This window comes from Drosophila biarmipes, chromosome X (assembly GCF_025231255.1).
Source record: "Drosophila biarmipes strain raj3 chromosome X, RU_DBia_V1.1, whole genome shotgun sequence".
Lineage (NCBI taxonomy): Eukaryota > Metazoa > Arthropoda > Insecta > Diptera > Drosophilidae > Drosophila > Drosophila biarmipes.
Genome location: NC_066611.1, coordinates 8,228,819 through 8,247,636, shown reverse-complemented (window position 1 = coordinate 8,247,636; position 18,818 = coordinate 8,228,819). Strand labels below are relative to the sequence as shown.

General features: G+C 50.1%; 5 protein-coding genes across 5 annotated transcripts; 2 read left to right on the top strand and 3 right to left on the bottom strand.

Annotated features, from left to right (window-relative positions):
* Window positions 1-638: 638 nt before the first annotated feature.
* Window positions 639-2,967, top strand: LOC108035981 (N(G),N(G)-dimethylarginine dimethylaminohydrolase 1). Its single transcript, XM_017111822.3, has 5 exons — window positions 639-775; window positions 1,382-1,704; window positions 1,764-1,861; window positions 1,935-2,159; window positions 2,236-2,967. The coding sequence occupies exons 1-5, from the start codon at window positions 741-743 to the stop codon at window positions 2,359-2,361; spliced, it is 807 nt and encodes a 268-aa protein (XP_016967311.1). The 5' UTR covers window positions 639-740; the 3' UTR covers window positions 2,362-2,967.
* Window positions 2,919-9,203, bottom strand: LOC108035977 (adhesion G protein-coupled receptor A3). Its single transcript, XM_017111806.2, has 3 exons — window positions 8,710-9,203; window positions 8,429-8,647; window positions 2,919-8,265 (listed from the first exon to the last, which is right to left on the bottom strand). The coding sequence occupies exons 1-3, from the start codon at window positions 9,054-9,056 to the stop codon at window positions 3,372-3,374; spliced, it is 5,460 nt and encodes a 1,819-aa protein (XP_016967295.1). The 5' UTR covers window positions 9,057-9,203; the 3' UTR covers window positions 2,919-3,371.
* Window positions 9,204-9,524: 321 nt separating this feature from the next.
* Window positions 9,525-11,190, bottom strand: LOC108036539 (putative inositol monophosphatase 3). The gene is made up of 2 exons (XM_017112766.3): window positions 10,339-11,190; window positions 9,525-10,263 (listed from the first exon to the last, which is right to left on the bottom strand). The coding sequence occupies exons 1-2, from the start codon at window positions 10,865-10,867 to the stop codon at window positions 9,725-9,727; spliced, it is 1,068 nt and encodes a 355-aa protein (XP_016968255.1). The 5' UTR covers window positions 10,868-11,190; the 3' UTR covers window positions 9,525-9,724.
* A 365-nt stretch (window positions 11,191-11,555) lies between these two features.
* LOC108036586 (cell cycle negative regulator roughex) lies at window positions 11,556-13,098 on the top strand. The gene is made up of 2 exons (XM_017112846.3): window positions 11,556-11,722; window positions 11,805-13,098. Exons 1-2 carry the CDS (start codon window positions 11,701-11,703, stop codon window positions 12,842-12,844), a joined length of 1,062 nt encoding a protein of 353 aa, XP_016968335.1. The 5' UTR covers window positions 11,556-11,700; the 3' UTR covers window positions 12,845-13,098.
* A 957-nt stretch (window positions 13,099-14,055) lies between these two features.
* On the bottom strand, window positions 14,056-15,024 carry LOC108028258 (trypsin alpha). Its single transcript, XM_050888323.1, has 2 exons — window positions 15,006-15,024; window positions 14,056-14,916 (listed from the first exon to the last, which is right to left on the bottom strand). Exons 1-2 carry the CDS (start codon window positions 15,022-15,024, stop codon window positions 14,114-14,116), a joined length of 822 nt encoding a protein of 273 aa, XP_050744280.1. The 3' UTR covers window positions 14,056-14,113.
* Between the last annotated feature and the right edge of the window lie 3,794 nt (window positions 15,025-18,818).

Sequence of the window (18,818 nt, the reverse complement as noted above, 5' to 3'; positions counted from 1 at the left end):
TTTTAAGTTTTTTCAGGAACCGTAGTCATTATAAGTTTTATTTTATAACCAAAAAAATATAATTATTTTTGATCAGAAATATAATAATAATCCCTGTATTTGAGTTTTAAAATAAAATCAAAAATAATCATTATTCCTGAGGGGGAAAAGAATCAAATGTATTGATTATTTCTGATTAATATTGTATTGATCAAAATAAAACTTATTTTTAAATTTATCCAAAAATCCGCACAGGGAAGCCATGGTCTTAAAATAACATTTATTTTTATAAAAAAATTAGAAATAATCACTTACAATAATTCAAAATAAAAAAATTATTCATTTTAAAACTCATTTAAAAAAAATCCGCACAGGGATGACATGGTTTCAAATTTGTTTCAAACAAATAAAAATCAGATATATGCATTATTTTCGTTTTTTTTAACTTATTTTAAATTCTTCTAAAGTGTGCGGTTTTTTATTTAAGAAACGTATCAGCAATCATTATTTGCAGTCCCTGTTTTTTTTTAATAATAACAAAACTACAAGAAAATTCAGCGTTTTAAATAAATAAATAATAATTAATATTGAAAAACAAAAAATATTTCAGTGACTTGCAGAGTGACCAGATGCGGCTGAGCCGTGCTTTTACTGGCTTTCGCGAGGAGGTCACACCCGAATCCAAATCCGAATCCGAGTCCAATCCGCATCTTCGCATCCGCATCTGCAAGCCCGCCGAGGAAGTGGCCAATCCGCCGACCATGTCGCCCAAATACACACATGCGATTGTGGCCAGGTGAGTGGAGCCCAGATCCCGAGCCAGTTCCCCGGAGTTCGGCTAGTGGCGGCTGCGATCCGGAGGAGGGAGTGCCCCAGTGGCGCGGAATTAGGTCACCCCCAATCGTTCGTGGGTACACATGCCAGTGGGTGGGGCCGCACCTCCACCCGAATCCCCGGAACCTGGCCCCAAGATGCATTGGCTACCTATAAATCTCCTTTTGCAAGTGATTTGGCTGATAAAGTATTGTCCTTGCTAAGTTAGCACCTACTCACAAAGGAATACTCGATGTAACCCTTGATCATGGGTTTTATTCAGTCAATAGATCATAGGTTTTATTTAAAAAATGCACTTTGAAAAATGCAGAAGTTCCCAAAAATCTAAAGCATATAAAGTCATATATGTATACCATAACCATATAATAGACAAACTTGATTATTATACCTTTGGTGCATAAAAATCAAGTTTAATTAGGGTGCAACGACCTGATCCAGACTCCGTGACAAGCATTCACATGGCTGCAGTAGGTACATGTCCATGTCAATTGCTCGTGCACCCACTCAGACGGTCAGGCACTTGCCCCAGTTGATAGAACCATTGTTGACCGCTCTTAATCCCCCGCAGAATCTCGGACGCCCTGCTGGAGAACGGGGACTTCGACGTGCAGCTGGCCAAGCAGCAGCACGAGCAGTACTGCACCCTGCTGAGGACCATTGGCCTGGACGTGATCGAGCTGCCGCCGGATGACCAGCTGCCCGAGGGCGTCTTCGTGGAGAACAGTGCCGTGATCTGCAACGGAGTGGCCCTGATCGGCAGATCGGAGCATGCCAAGCGGCGACGCGAGGCCGAGAGCATGGCCATTATCCTCAAAAAGGAGCTGGACATTCCCGTTATCGAGCTCGACGACCTGAATGCGCAGCTAGATGGCGGGGATGTGCTGTTCACGGGTGGGTTTCATTGAAAATATCCCCTCAGCTGACACATTTCATCATTCGTTTTCTTTTAGGACGCGAGTTCTTTGTTGGCATCTCTGGTTTCACCAACGAGGAGGGCGCCAGGGCGGTGGCCATGGCCTTTCCCGAGTATCCCGTGACGCCGATTCGGGTAGATACCTTACATTGCTCATAGAGTACCTGCCTTCCCATGTTACACTCATATGATTACCCATCCCATCCAGGTGAACGGCTCCAGGAGGCTGAAGTACTATGTGACCATGGCGGGACCGGATGTGCTGGCCGTGAGCACCAGTGCCACCTGCCAGGACATCGTGAAGCGGATGGAGCGGGTGGGCAGCTTCACCTACCAGAAGCTGACTTTGCCCGAGGAGGCGGCGGCCAATATGCTCTACATCAACGGAACGATCGTGCACAGATCGCCGTCGGAGATTCCAGACGCCTACAAGGTCAGCATCGTTGGGTGACGACCCCCTCCTAATTGAACCCCCAGCTAATTGATCTATCAACTCGTTTTTCGCACAGACTTTAAAAGAGAAAATTGACATTCCAACACGCAACATAGATATTAGCGAATTTAGCCAATATTCCAGCGGACTGACCTCGTCGTGCTTGTTGCTGCGACGCTGGAAGTCCATACGGAGCCTGTGAATCTCCGGGAGCTGATGGAGAGCCCCCTAACCGGAGTGAGAAGAAGCATTGCCATGAGAAACATGCACAACGGGCCGGGGGAGCGGGTGCGTCCCGCTCTGTCCGGGCTTCAGCAATATCGTATTATCTTATTATAGTTTATACACATCTCTTGTTATTGTTACTATTTAAGACTAAACCCCTAAAGCTAATCAAGCTGCTTATCGAGGCGGTGCTGCTGAGGCTACTTTCCAACACTGTGCTGCTTTGTGAGTTGTATAAGCAGTGTTAGAAACTGTTGAGTTATATAAGCAGTGTTGGAAAGTAGCTTCATCCCCGCCGAGATGATCGGAATTCCCCACACTCCAAGACGCTGTTGAATATCATTGTATTATTATGGTAAAATCGCTATTATAAATTGTATCTACTTTACAAGTAGTTTGTTGAATGTGTTCAGTGTCTGTCCCGCTAATAAATGCAACATTTGTAATCTCTTTATAAACCTATAAACCCAAAAATGTTTTGGTTACTGTTTGAAAGACCATTTGGGTCAGTTAACTCTTTAAACATGACAGACCTTAAGTGAACATTTCATTTATTTATATCTAAATATAAACTTAGCCTACATTTAAATGCATTTTGCTTTGTCAGAATTTAAAACTTGTTAAATGTGTGTAGGACTCGGGTGGGTTGGGGTCTGGTGATTTCCAGGCGCTGTGATGAAGTGCAGATGAGTTTTCTCTCCGGTGAATGCGAAACTGGGTGCGTTTAGTGGAGTAATACTAGTCGTAATAAATAGGGGGGCCTTACTATAATTACAAGTTCAGTTGGCTGCGTTTTGAGTGGGCGAACTTAGGATCTAAGCACTCGGGATATGCGTCGCCGAGTGTCAGTGGGTTGAGTACAAGACGTGGTACGGGAATACTTTGGCGATGGCACGTGACCAAGCGGGGCGGCCGAGCGGCGGAGGTGGGAGTTCGGGTGTATATATCCTATATACATCTGGCTAGGGGCGGGCCGCGTGGGTTGAGCTAGCTGGGGAAGGGGCGCGGCTCGTTGGCTGCCCTGGGATCGATGTACGAGATCACGCTGCTCTGGCTGCTGTCGTCCTCCATCGTCTCGTTCAGATTCTCGTTGTGGGAGTTGCTCAGCGCCTTGGCTTCCGTCTCCTTCTCTCGCTCGCGCTCTCTTTCTCTTTCGAAGCGCTCGACGGCCTCCTGCTTGCTCCTCAGCGGGCTCCGGCACTTGATGGCCTCGTACAGCTCATCGATGGAGGTGTCCTGGTCGTGGTCGTGGTGGTGGTCCTGTTCGGGATCTCCCGCCGCCCGCTCGCCACCACCCGTGGCGGCCACAAACTCGTCGTCGAACTCGTTCAGTACATCCACATCGGCATCGCTGGCGTTTGAGGACTGATAGCAGCGGAAGTCGTCCGTGAGCGTCAAATTCAGATCGTTGTCCGCCTGGGGAGCATAGAGGCCATGGCTTCGGATGCTGATCTCCGAGTTCTGGTAGTTCAGATCGCTCTCGTTCGTCGGACTGCCGGACAGCAGGCGGCCATCGTCCTCCGTGTCCACCGACGTGGCCGGATGGTGAGCCTTCAGCTGGCTGAGATTGCTGCTGGAGCAGGAGTACACCTGGCGCAGCTGCTGCTCCTCCAGCGTGCTGGCCTCGTTGACGGACAGCTGGCTGGACTCTTCCTGCTCGCCCAGGTTGTCCAATCCGGGCGAGTTCGCGCCACCGCCAGCCAGCATCTCGCTGATGTTATTCAGCGACTTGGACTGCTGCTGCTGGCTGAAGCGGATGAGGACACTGGGAAAGTCATCGTCCAGTTGGATGCTGTTGCTGGTGGTCACCTGCAGCGAGTTGGACACATATATCTCGTGCTTCTGCAGCAGCGGCTCTTCCAGGCTGACCTCCGGCAGGCCCAGACTGTTCATGGCCTCCAGGCTGGGCTGCTTGACGGGCGTGGAGCTGACGGGCTGATGGGAGGAGGCTCCTCGGTTGCGGAACAGGCTGCTCATCCCGCTGGCCGGTGGCAAGGTGTTGGCGTACAAGGGAGCGTGTTCGTCCAGGGAACTGGCATCTTCCTCCTCGAGTTCGGGCTCGGGCTCCTCGACCGTTGCGGCCGCCTGGGCGTGCTCCTCCTCCTCCTCCTCATCGTCATCCTGCTCGTGCAGCGTTTCGTCCAGCAGGGAAGGTGTCCTGGTGCGTCCGTTGGCCCTCAGCTTGATCACCTCATGCTGGGGCGTCAGCGTCTCCGGGATGTTGGTGTAGATGTTGGCCTGCATGATCTTGGACGCCGAAGAGGCGCTGGCCGGCACAAAGCGCTTGAACTGCATGGACTCGCCGCCGGAACTCATGGCCATTCCGTGTTCCTTGGGTGCTCCTGCCATGGGCGAGCCCTGGTTCTTGTAATGCAGATTGGTGTTGTTTATCTTGCTGCCGCCCGCCAGCAGAGTCATGGCGTTGTGGTGCCTGCTGTACAGCTGCTCCGAGCTGGCATCGCTCAGGCTGTGCTGGCTGTGCAGCTGCATTTGCATCTGCATCTGGAGTTGCATCTGCGGCATCGTCTGGCGCTGCAGCTCGAAGTTGTTCCGCTTGGCCAGGCGCTTCTGCTTCTTGAAGAACTTTCGGGCCACGTTGATCTGATTGGGATTGTAGAAGATCTCCGCCGAGGGTATGAGGTCGTGACTTGAGCCATGGAGCAGGGCATTCAGGCTGTGGGGCGGCACTGTTCCTCCCCCACCCGGGCCAGATACGCCGCCGGCCGCTGCCCCACCGCCGCCGGCTCCCTGCGGTCCGCTGGTGTTGTTGATTATGGTAACGCCACCGGCGCCGTTGGCCTGAAGCAGCTGCTCCTGCTGGCTCCGCGTCTGGCTTCTCGTCTGGCTGCGCATGCTCCTCGAGCACTGGCTATTCGAGCGTGAGCCCGCCGAGTTGTTGGCCTCGTACAAGCTGCCCGGTCCGGGATTCGCCTTGTAGGCCACAATGCTGTTGCTGATCATGGCCGTTCCGGGGCCGGGCATCATGCCCGACGGGTGCGCGCTCCTCGCCTGGCTGCCATTGTTGTAGGTCACCAGCTTGGCGGGTCTGCTGCGCCCGTCTCTGCCCTGCGACCAGGCCTGACGGGCATCGTTCCGGCTCAGGTTGTAGAAAATCAGCAGGAAAATGCCTAGGCACGAGCAGCAGCCGGCGAAGGAGATGACGTAGAGCTCCTGCCCGCCATTCACGTAGGCGGCGGCGGATAGCCAGGCGCCGGCGTACAGGACCAGAAAAATGAAGTGGCCACGCAGATGGGACAGATTCGAGCGCTCGAAGTCGTCCACAATGCTGCTCAGCGGGTTGCTTAGCGTGCTGTACTGCTCCTGCATGTGATCCTGCTCCTTGCGACCGCCGTGGTTGCCGGAGCCGCCTCCCACCGCCGCTGTGGTGGCACTGCCATTCGCGTCCAGCCAATCCAGATCGATGTGCTCCGTGGCCTGCGTGTTGTTGTCCGAGTACTGGCGATGCTGCTGCTGCTGCATCTGCAGTTGCAGCACATTCACCGCCTGCTGACTGAGTTGGTAGTAAATGCACAGCGCCAGAATGCCGCAGAAGATCACGAGGATGACGGCTGGCACAAGCAGAGCGTTCAGCGTGGTGGCACTGTGCAGGAAGCAAAAGTCGTAGGTGGCATATTCGGCCAGATTCACAGCACTGCTGATGCCGCAGATGAGCAGGGCGATGCCCCAGCCCACCAGGTAGATGCCCAGTATGGGCTTCCGCTCGCGCTCCCGCTGCGGCTCCATGTCCTGGCCTGGGCACTGACCCTGGCCCGAGGCGGTCGTCTTCGTCAGCCGCTTGTACATGCTGCTCAGGCTCACGCACACCCACAGCAGCACGCACAGGCCGAGGTAGTGCATCAGCAGGCCCAGCAGGCGGCACTGCGGCTGGCTGGCGGTTTGATAGATTCCCAGCGAGAAGGCCAGAGCCAGGGCACCCAGGGCCAACCAGGTGTTGACCAGAGCATGCCGCTGCACCCGGTTGATGCGCACAGCTCGGCCGAAGACGGCAAAGGTCACCGCATTGAAGGCGCAGCAGGCGAAGAGCAGGCCGCAGCCGGCGTAGACCGCGGCCGGTGGATGCCGGAACCGGGCGCCCGACTCCTCGCTCCGGAAGTCGTTCAGATAGCGACTCCTCTGCAGTAGGCCGTAGTAGCCCGTGCGACTGCAGCTGAACATGACCAGGGTGCGGTGCTGGTAGTGCTGCTGGCAAACGCTCGGCTCCCAGCGCTGCTCCTCCGCATCCCACCAGGCGGGCAGGGGCGCACTCAGGGGATTGTGATACGGGTGGGCCCGCAGCATCACGGTCACCCTTTGCTGGTACACGTCCTCCTCCGGATCCAACTCGTTTTCGGCTCGAAACTGAAGCGCTTCCCCTTCGCTGCTGTACGTAAGAATGCCAATGATGGCGGAGGACAAGGATTCGTTGTGGCTTCCGCGCAGATTGGGCAGCAGCTTGCCGTTCCTGTGCAGCGAGATCATCAGGCGGAGACTGCGGATGGGCGAGGCAACGGGTGAGCTGGCCGAGCCGTTGCCAATCACGCTGTAGGGCAGCTGGATGGCAGCATCGATGTCGCCGTGCTCGTACATGGGTATCGTGTCGTTGGCACTGTTGCACTGGAAGCCCCTCGGACTCTCCTCCAGCCACACGCAGGACAGGCTGACAAAGGCGTCCAGACTGATGTTGAAGAACTCCACGAAGAGGTTGCGCTGCTGGGCCAGCGATCCGCGCCACGGTACCATCTCAGCGGGCAGCGGTTCCGCCTGGGTGCTAGCCAGGGCCAGCCGCATGGCCGACGACTCCACAACGTGCAGCAGCCGCTGGCCAGTGCCCTGCTCGGACTGTGCGGCTCTGAAGAGGTGCGCCGGCAGGTTGAGCAGCTGCGAAACGATGTCCATCAGCAGGTGACTGATCTCCTGCTGCTGCTGCGGCTGCTCCAGCTGGTCCAAGTACTTGACCAAGGTGCGAGCTATGTACTCCAGGTCCATGGGGTCGCGTATGCGATTCAGTTGGGTCTGCGCCTGCGTAAAGTTGTGCAAGCGCCGGGCGATCTCCAGGGCGTTCTGACCCTTCGTCAGCGTGAGATTCACCTTGGCAAACTGCTCCAGGATGCGTGTTGTCTCACTGACGTAGACACAGCTCTCCGTATCCAGATTCAGCCACTCCCCGGAGGGTCCGCACTCGTGCGAGGCTCGCCGGGCCTGGGTGGCATCGCTGGGCTCCTCCACGCACTCCTGCAGCACGGTCTCGCCGCGCATCGTCCGCGGCCAGTGGTAGGTGCCCTTGTTCGTGTGCACCACGCGGGCCTCACAGTACAGCGTGCCCTTGGCCACCACATGCAGGACGATGGCCTGCGAGAGATTCGCCTGCTGGCTGCGCAGCGTGCAGTCCCACATGCCCGTGTGATTCTGGGTGAGGCTGGCGATGCGCAGCACCGACTGCAGGATGCCCGAGTCCGTGGAGTGGCCCGTCTCCAGGTTCACGTCGCCGAACACCTTGATGGGATCCTGGTAGACGATGTCCTCGGTGGAGTTCTTGGCCCGTATCTTCTCCGACCAGCCCCAGAACACATAGGCCTTGGTGGGCAGATCCTCGCTCTCCCTGGGCACTCCGATGGCCACGCGCGGCGCGAAGCACTTCAGCTGCAGCTCATCGCCCTCGAAGGCCACCTGGTTCCGGCTGGGAACCAGCTCGAGCAACGGCTGCAGCATGGTCTCGCAATGGAAGTCCTTGCCCACGCGCAGTTTCTTCAGCGGCATGCCACGAAAGTTGCTGGGTGACTCGCATTTCGGCGGCGGCTGGAGGCGCACTTCGTGGCTGCTCGACCAGGCGATCAACCAGATCAAGCCGCAGTCGCAGGCCAAGGGATTTCCAGACAGATCGCTGCGAATGGTAAGGTGGAAATGGGTTAACCACTCTAACTCACTGGAAAACAAGGCTAAGAGCAACTTCATCCTAATTTTAAGAGCACAAAACAAAGCTATCATCTTCCCACACTCCCCATGCCTGGAGAAGAACCCCCATATATGCGTAGAATCCCACTTACAGCACCCTGAGCTTGGGCATTTGGTCGAAGGTGCCCTCGTAGATGTGGCTGATGGCGTTGCCCGCCAGCTTCAGCTTGTCCAGATGGGCCAGGCTGTCGTTGAAGGTCTCCTTGTCCAGTTCGGTGAGCAGATTGAAGGACAGGTCCAAGCGCTTGAGCTCCGTGAAGTTCTTGAAGTCCTTGGCGGTGATCTGGGCAATGGAGTTCTTGCTGGCATTGCTATGGGGGGTGGGTACTACAGTTAGTATGGGGTAAGCAAGGGAGGAAGCCGGGGGCCTTACATGCTGACCACGTTGGCCACCACATCCTCGCCGAACTCCAGCTCCCGCCAGCTGGTGATCTGCTGCTCGTCGCAGCGCACCTTCAGGCTGTGTATGTTCTCGGCTATGTTCCGGCAGCTGCACTTGCGGGGGCAGGAGGGCGACGCTCCCGCGGGCAAGGCCGACTCCGGCTGCGGGACACCTCCAGTTTCCGGGCTCAACTGCTCCTCTGCCGCCGTCGCGGCCGACGTCGGCGTCGCGGTCGGCGTCTGTGCCAGGAACAACAACAACAGCAGCAGCGGGAGGGGCAGCGACGCAGGCGGTGGAGGGGGGCGATCTGCACGCCCCGCGTTCGTTTGGCCGCCCATTTGGAAGCCTGGCGCTTGCTTACATGCCGGGCGCGGCGCACACTTAATTAATTGCCTTTGCAGTCCGACAAACGCATAATAAACATAGTAAACAACACACACTGCGCTTTTTTTGTACAAAAAAGTGTTACCCTGCGCTGCAAAGGTTCCGAGTTGCAATGGCGGTGGGAGTGTTCTCGTACGTGCGAGCTATCGATAGTGGGCCATAGGCGGCTTATCGATACCTTGTAAGCTCGTGTGGGTTGTGTCCCCGCTAGGGCTGGTGGGAAACACCGCTATTTGAAATTAAAAAATTAAATTAGTGTAAAAATAAAGAAAAATTATTATTCCCATTTAACAATTTAATACTAATGTTGTACTAATTATTCTGATCTCTGCACTTCTTATAAACCATTATTACTATTATTACTTAGTAATAATTAGCCCTTCTCTTTTTGAGATACCCATTAGGTCTTAAAAAAAAGGGCGTTCCTTTTAAAATTAGTTTATTTTGAGCCAACTCGGCGGCTTGGCTCCGTCCGGGTTCATGACCCCGCCGCGCCGCCGCACAACCAACGCAATTATGCAAAAAAGAAGCACACGCACAAACACATACCGAGATTACGAAAACAGGTTTCCAACTTTAGAACTTAGAGCTACTCTTGAATGTGACCTAAACTGGCCAGTCCCTACGCCAGCTTGCCATTGTGCGCCGCCCGGTACTTGGACAGCTTGTCCATGTACTCGTCGTGCCGCTCCAGGGTGGCCAGCAGGCCCTCCGTGTTCACGGGCGACTCCGCCGGGCCGTAGTTGATCAACTGGTCGTTCAGCGTGGTCATGGTGCCACCCAGGGCGTGCAGTATGGCATCGCCGGCGCAAATGTCCCACTTCTTGATCTTGGAGGTGTGCAGGTAGGCGGTGGCATTGTTGGCCACCACCTGGAGCACCTTGTAGCCGGCGCCCGCCGCCGTCAGCAGGCTGACATCCTCGCCAAAGACGCTCCGGGCCAGATCCTTGGCCCCGGCCGTGTGCGAGCGCGACACTGTGATGACGGGCGCCTGGTGGTCGGGCGCGTGCTCCGGATGCAGACTGGCCAGGTACTCCGACATCGAGTTGCCCACCCAGGCCCAGGCCGTCTGCCCGTTGAACGGGCTGTGGATCACGCCGATGATGGGACGGCCGGCCACCGCCACGCACACCATGGTGGTCACGTACTCGTACAGCTCCTCTGCGGAGGGGAAAGCCGGGAATTAGTTAGGGAAAGGAACAAAACGTTTTGGCGGGAACCCCTGCCCAAGCTCACCGGTGAACTCCTTGGTGGCATCCAGGGGATCCACCCAGACGGTGACGTCCTGGGCATTCACCGCCACATCCGGGATCTGTGCGGTTTCGTGCAGCACGGTGGGGTCCAGGTCGTAGCTGTGCGCCTGCTTGCAGTGCTCCTTGTCCTCCTCGGAGAAGATCTGTACGCGGGGGAAGATGCGCTGGAGGCCCTGCTTCATCACGCAGTGCGAGCGGCCGTCGGCGTCCGTGAAGGGATCGTTGACGCCCTCGTCCGTCTGGCCCTTGCTGCGCTCCCGCAGCTTGCGACTGCGGGCCACGTCGAGGACCTCCAGGCCGCCACGCTGGGCCGCCTGAATGGCCGCGATCAGCATCTTGCGCAGATTCACCCGGTTGGGGTTCTCGCTGCGCAGCATGCCGTAGATGGCCGGCCGCTCCTCCTGGTGGAAGTTGAGGAAGTAGACCAGGACGATGGTCAGCAGGATGGCCACGATGGTGGCGGGCAGCCGGTTGATGCGTATGGAGCGTCCGTTCATCTTGGCCTCGCTCATGGATCGCCGGGTTCCCCTGCGCTGTGCTACTGTGCGCTGTGTGTGTGTGTGCCTAGTTGTGCCAGGTCACCAGATCGAGATCCAGCAGCTGCTTTCTTGAGCAAACCCCGTCGAGAACTGAAGCGATGTGGAGGGCACTTGGTGGCGCGCCGGCGGGCGGGGGCACAGGTGTTCCTATTCGCGGGCGGGGTGGACCAGGTGTGCGCTGCGCCGCGAGCTATGCTCTGTGCTGCTCTCTTCCGTTCTGTTCCACGTCCACGTTGCGCGTTTTTCCCCCAGCCAACATAACAAAGGGGGCCCAAACAAACCAAACAATAACAAGCTGGCGGTGGCCCGCGCTCGATAGCTCTGCGGTGCTGTCGATAGTTCGGCCGATTTCGGGCTAGTTATATTTAATAATTTCAAGAGTTTTTTCAATACGATTATAAATTATACAAAATAAATGCATTTTTTGTGGTCGCAACATATTTTGTCAATATCATTTTTATTTTTCCTTATTTACAATAGTCAGGGGGCTGTTTAATTAAATGTTTAAATTAATTAAATTTCCTTAAGGGATTTCTTAAGCTTACAAAAATGGGAGAATACCCTCTTCATAAAGGCAATTGCCTACGTTTGCTTACGCTACCTTACGTTGCTTACGCTGAAACACACATTTATCGACAACAACTGAGCGAGCGTTGTTATCGATGTTTCTCCACCCCTGCCTCAAAATCTCAAAAATTCTATCAACAACGTCTTTGCACTCCAGCTGTATTTTATTTTGTAAGTTATTTCTATATTTTCTAAGTGAAGCCGCATGATCGCCGCTTCCGGAGGCCACTACGCACGCAATGAACATACCAGGAGATCATGGTGAGTGGCTGCCCGTGGGCTAGGCACAGCTGAAGGCAGATGGCTGATCAATAGGAATCGCATTATTTTGCACGCCTTTCAGAGATGACGCCCTTGGCGGTGGTCCATGAGTTCATCCGGGGCGTGGACGATGGCAGCGTGCGCCGGGACCTGGCCGAGGACTGCATCCTCAACTTCTACAGCCGCAATGTGCGCGGCGCCAAGGAAATAAGCGGATTCCTGCGGACCCAGGTGACCAGACGCTACAAGCACGAGGCATTCGACGAGGCAGCGTGTCCCAGTGTTGGCGACGAGGTGCTCCTGCAGGAGCGCTTCGGCAGAGCCTTCGATCGGGAGCGGCGACGCATCTACGAGCAGAAGGAGCGCGACAGGACCACCACCACCCTGCATCTGCGTGCCGAGAGCGACGACGAGTCGGCGTCCCAAGCCTTTCCCATGTCCCTGATCACGCCCCCTCGGCCCTCGAGCTATCCCATGGACAGCCTGAAATACGTGGAGGCCGTGGGACGGTTGCGAAAGCGGGAGAACTGCTACGGCGGCATGGATCTGGGCGATTGCTCCGCCGTCCACCTCACCCTGGGCTATCGTGCCACCCAATTGCCCGGCAGCCGAGTGCGCGGCATAGAGATCTGCCTGGCCGTCTACGATCGGGGTCTCAGGGGCTCCCTCAACAGATCCAGTCTGGAGGCTCCGCCCACTGCTATATCCATTCAGAGACGCGGCAATGCCCGCCATAATCCAAGCACGGACGACGAGGCCGACGATGCCTTGTCGCCGCCAACCACTCGGCGAGGCGTGCGCCGCACTTTGTTCACAGAGGAGAACGCCGAGGAGGAGGAGGCACCCGATCCCACGCCCATTTCCGAGGCCGTTGGAGCAGAGCTGGAGCAGCAGCAGCACCACCACCAGCAGCACCACCACCAGGCACCTCGGCAGGCAGAGGCGCCACCTCAGGAGGAGGCCAATGTGGCCGTGAACTCGCCCAGATCATCGGAAGTCCCGTCTTCCAGCAGCGACAACAGCATCACGAGCAGCTACACACCAAGGAAACGCCAGCAGCCATCCCATGGCAACGAAGTGGCACCCAAACGCACGCCCGGACCGCGGCGCATGCGTTTCTAGGCCCCGAGTCTAGCGAAGAGCGATCCCCGAGACAGTTTTAGTACCTAGTTGCTTTCCAAATCTCTGTAGCACAATTCTCTTTTTAGGCTTTAACCGACACCCCACAAATTTCCGTAGTTATTCGAAGAAGACTGATTGCACCCGTTTTGGTCCCGCTCGCAGGGACTGGCGTCGCGCTAGGCTAATCCTGAATATGTATTGTATTTACATAACTCCCTGTATTTATTTGTGTATTAAAGTTCAATGTTGATAAAGGCGAGGTTTTTTTTTAAGTATTGGCAATGTAACAGGTGTAAGGAAGCGACTTTGAACCTTTAAATTGTAAACACATATTGTTTATCATGATCACTAGACCTTCTAGCCAAGTCCGTCTGTCTGTCTGTATATTTAATATTTACTTTTTGAAGTATTCCCAGTTCCCTTGCTTAGCCTTAAGAAAAACTCTCCCAGCAATAGGCCACTTCTAATGCTGTTTGGTTTAGATATTTTTTAGTGTGTCTAAGGGATAAGAGTGCACCTTTACAATAAGAAGCGAAAACTGACGAAAAAACTTTCCTTTTTTTGGTTTTTTTTTATTAAAAAAAAGATTATAAGTATAATTTTAAACAAATATTCAATTTATATTTTGTATTCTTATCTGAGGACGTAACTGCGTACGAGTTAAGGGACTTTTCGAGGAATGACATTTATTACTTAGAATACTGTTTTTTATCTTTCTTACTTAGGGGTTAAAAACATTAAATATTATATAACTAAGTTTAATTTTATGACAGAATTAAGAAAGATTAAAAGTAGGTATGAATACGTTGATCTTTGAATTCAATATGCATATAATTTTTTTTTTTTTTAATTTTTTCATCGATTTTTCAGTTCATTTAAAATTTTTTTTGTTAAATGTGAGAAACAGAAAAATTTTAGAGTATAGCCATTTGTGAGCTTTTCAAAAATTGTAAAAAAAACAATTTCGCTGCGCAAGAATCTCTAGAATTTGCATGCACTGGATTTCTTTTCAAATAAAATGTTCCCTCAAAGATTCATTTTTTTGTGATAATATCATAGAGCCTTTCAACGAACTTGGAATAGTATATTTTTGATTTTTAATACTATTACTAAATTATTACTTTGGATAGTGAATTTATTTTTCCTAACAAAAGTTGATATTTCTTTTTAAATCGATTGTCACTTGTTTTTTAAATAAAAAGCCAGTAAAATATGTGAGTTTGCTTTACAAACATGCCATTGTGAATTTGCATTTATTTGGTAATACATTTATGAAATAGATTCGATGGCATTTAAAATCCACTTCCGGAAGTAGGGGACACTGGTGTACTTTGCAAATGTTATGCACCCCTTAAAACCGCCTGAGACGACGCCGACCAACTGTTGGTTAACCACCAGAGGTCCTCCAGAGTCACCATTGCAGGAGGTCCGTCGATAGGAACCGGCGTAGACGAGGTCCTGACGCTTGGGCACTAGTATTCCAAGGATCGGCAAATAAGTCCGAATCCATATGCCCTGAAGGTGTCTAGGATATACGAATTTTTTGGAAAAGGGCTTTTTCATGGCTCCCCAGCCGGAGGTGAAGGCGGGCGATCCACGAGCGGGATTCTCCTTGGCCAGGGGAATCGGCTGCACCTGCTCGGAGAACTCCAGGGGCTCGCTCAGCCGCATCACAGCAATGTCGTTGGTATCCTCGAACGTATAGGGCTCGAAGGACTTGATGGCTGCCACCTTGATGAGTCTGCCTCCGGCATCGCTCAGCGCGGATCCCACGCGAACCTCAAAGTCTTCGGCCTCGAGTCGTTGTCGTTCCTCGGTGAAACGGCAGTGGGCAGCGGTGATTATGATGTCCTTGCTGTATATGGAGCCGCCACAATAATGTCTGCCTCGGTACTGCAGGGAAACCTGCCAGGGAGCCTGCTCGATTTCGATGTCCCTTCCGCCGATAACACGTTCTTCCGGTCGCGGTGGAGCGCTTCCGGCGGACAGCAAATCGAGTGCCAGGAGCAGTAGAAAGCAGCCGAAGATCATCTTGAGCAGTTTGCTTGAGACCTGGGATCGCAATGAGTGGACTGCGAAAGGAATGGGTCTTTTATAGGCCAGGGTTTATCTTTAAGCACCTCCAAATTTAGAACCTGTTCTAAAGTGTTGTAATAAACACATTCCCGTAATGTTTCCATTCCCACCTTAACGTTGAGTTAATTGAAAAATATAGGTAACTGAAAAAGTTAAGCCAATTACAGGCGTTACATTTTCAGTTATAACAAACAAACGATATGGTTTTTGAATTATTGGTGATCTATATTTGGCCAACGAAGTGAAAGAGAGTTGAAACCTTTCAGCGGGCAAAGAGCACTTTTTAATTAAAAATAGTATTCATGTTGCCTTATAATTTTGTGTAATTTAATATTAATTGGTACTAACTAGTATAAAATGACAATCAGTTTTTCTTCCTTTTCAAAATCAGGAAATATAAGTATTCCAACAATTAAAAAAATATACATTTATTATCATTTTTTAAAAATTAGGTATATATTTAAAATGATTGAAAAGTGTGCATTTCTATATAGTACACGTACACGTTTTAAAAGGTTCAATAAATGATTAAATTATTCTCTAAAACTTTTAATTTTTTTTAATAAAATATTAAATTATGCTTTCAAATTATTTTTTTTTACATTTTAATGGGTTTAATAAAATATTCAATTATGCTTTTAAATTTTTTGTATGATTTTATAAATAAAAGATACAAGTTATTTATATCTTTTTATTTTAAAATACATTTTTTTTGAAACTTCATAATAATAAATACATTTTTTAAAATTGGACGACTATATCATAAGGCTGCCTTGATTTTGGTCCCAAGAAAAGCGAAATTCTGCGTCCAAAATGTATTTAAGTTAACTTGAACTAGAACTTATGTAGGTTTTCCTATAATTTTCTAAGCGATGTCAAGTCGTATAAATGTCGTTAAATTTTTGAGTGTTTATTTTACTATTACTATTATTATTTGTTTTCAAAATATTGCTTACATTTCCCATTTGGTAAAATAAAGTGGTTTGTGTATTTGACAATTATTTTACGTTAGCTGATTTTAGTACCTCTTAGGGGTGCGTGTCCTAGCTAGGCCACTTTTCACAACTATTCCCAGTATTTATAAATGCGCTGAGAAACCATAAAATTGCTATAAAACGTGCTATATTATTAAAATAATCAGCTAATAGGGGTTTTTCGTACCCATGATAAACTCAAAGTAGGTTTTTAAATTAAATTAACAATTTTTAGATGTAAACCCAATTTTTAGCTTACCGAGGAACAAAAAAACATGCCTGTAGCCAGAAAGAGTGTTAAAATACCATTTGTTTTAGTAAATGGTTCCGTTTTTTAAGAACTTAGAAAATACAGGAAATAATATTGTAATTGTATATCTACTTCTAAATTAATTGTATATATACTTCTAAAGTTTTAAGTTTAATATGCTTACTTTTTTCTGTAAACTTCATTTAAATCCTATAGTTTATTTTACTTAACCTATTGTAGTTAATCAAATAAATTTGGAATCCAAAACCCTGGCAACTAGAGATGCAATAAATATGGGCCGCGGAACTGCTGTATATGACACTGGGCCATCGATGCCGCCGTGAATAATGCCTGGCTAATACCGGCGGAGATCGGACGTGGAAGAACCTAATAAATCGTGGCTCCTGTTGTCGCCGCGCTCGAGTGGATGGGCGGTCTATTTCCGTACCGCCGGGGGGAAAATTGGATGGGAAATAGAGGGAAAATCCATTTGATTAAAACGGTACGCCCGGCCGGGGAAATCGAAGGCAGGGGGTGGTTCGCATTAAGACATCAAATAGACAACAGAGTGGATGGGCGACGGGCGACGGGCGACGGGCGATGGGCGATGGGCGGTGGTGGGGTCTGCAGATTCTCCGGGCGTATTCCCCGGACCCGGCGAAAGCCGAAGGCCGAAAACCCCGCCAGCAGCTCGCATCGTTAAGCCAGCCAAGTGGAAAAGGCAGCCTCCACCTGCCTCGCCTGCTCTCTGGTGCTTGAAATTAGATTTCTGCCGTTGGCCAGCATTCGTTACGAGGTTTACGGCGGCGCACGCTCTCCAGTGCGCCAGTCGCACTGTACACTCGAAAATTGTCAAAAATTCGAGCCAGTCTGGGTAGCAAAATATCACAAAGTAGCCAATCAGCGGGAATATGCTAAGATCATTTTTTTATTCCAAAATTATTCCAAAACTCTAACTCTTTCTACAGTTTTTCTTACACTGTAACAATACGAACTTAATATTAAATAAAATGTTTATTTGTTCAAGTGATTATCCAAGACCAGAAATTTAATCCATAATTAACAGTATTTAAATATTTTTTGAAATATTTTACTATTTTTTGTAGATTGTTGTCTAGGTTCTCAAACAATTTAATTATTATTCAAGTGAACTGTTCTAATGGTAATTTTAGAGAGCTTTTAAAAATATTTTTGAAATGTGCGTTTTCCTATTTTTTGTAGATTTTAAGATCATTGTTTAGGTTTAAACTATTTAAGTATTTATTTAAGTGAGTTATTCTAAGGGTAATTTTAAGGAGCTTTTAATAATATTTTAAAGAGCTTTTAGTAATATTTTTATGGAGTTATTTATTTATCAGTTTACTATATAATTATATTTCTATGATAAATAGTATTTTAATATTTGGAATATATGTTTTTTACACTTTTTTTGTAGATTTATAGATCATTGCTTAGGCTTAAGAACAATTTAAGTAATAACTCAAATGATTTATTTATTTATTAGATGTTATAATGTGTAGTATTATCAAACATATATTTAAAACGATTTTATATTAGAATATTATTTTATCGAAGATGAATCACCTAATATTTTATTTAAGTGTATTAAATTTATAAGATAAATACATCATTTCCCGCCCCTTTTCCCCCTATTTTTCCCAGTGCAGCTGGCAGTGCAGCCGAGTTGAGCCTGGCAAATCCTTGGGTTAGCTACAGCTGATTTATGCCCGGAGCCCAGCGCCGGCGCGAAGGTGGGGAGTCGATGTTTACGAGCGGATTAAGTTTTGCCTTTCAAACAAATTCCACTCGAATTTAATGAGCCCAGAGATTACATCAGCGGGAGGGGGCGAGTGCAGGATTTTCGGCCGGGGTGAGATGCATTTTTAATTGAAAGACGTCGCCACGGGGCAGACACAGTGTGACAATCCATCAGGGCTATGTATGCATGGTACATATATGATATAAATATGGTGCAGGAGGCCAGCCTCCGATCCAGAAGCACTTAGAGCGGCGTTGTCTAATTTACGCCGCCTGGTGCTCAATTAGTCGCAACTGCAGCGGCAACAGCGGCGGCTGTTTGCCCGCGGGAATTCCGGGATATCGGATAGTCGGGGGCCGGCGACTGCTCCACTTACAGCTACGCGACAAGCCCAAAACTATTCGTCTAGCATTACACGGTACTCAGCCGCCGCTTATTTATGTCCCTGTCATCGCCTCCCAGCTGCTCCGCCTTCTCCTCCTCGGAGAACTCCCCCCGAAAACATGCAAAATTCAAAAGCCTGGGCCCCATTCTTTTGGTTAATTGAAACCTGTTGTAAATCACAAATCATATTGACGTCCGATGAGGCGCCCCTCGAGGAGCAGATGACATAGATGTGGATATAGATATAGCGGCAGATGTCGTCGGTTTTTCATAATTTCTGCTGGGGGAAAAGCTCGCCAAGGCAGCTGCTGTGGGGAGGGGCGTCTTTTGGGGATCTTGAGAACTTTCGGGATCATTTTCCTATATCTTAGAGTGGCCTTTACATTGAAAGATTCGTTTTTTACCAGAACATAATTGTATATTAAAGTAATCTAATCTTAATCCAATGATTGTATGGCAAACAGATATAATCTACAGATAGTCAGCCCCGTACCACCCATTTCTGGGATAGAAATCTCAACAGATTGTAGC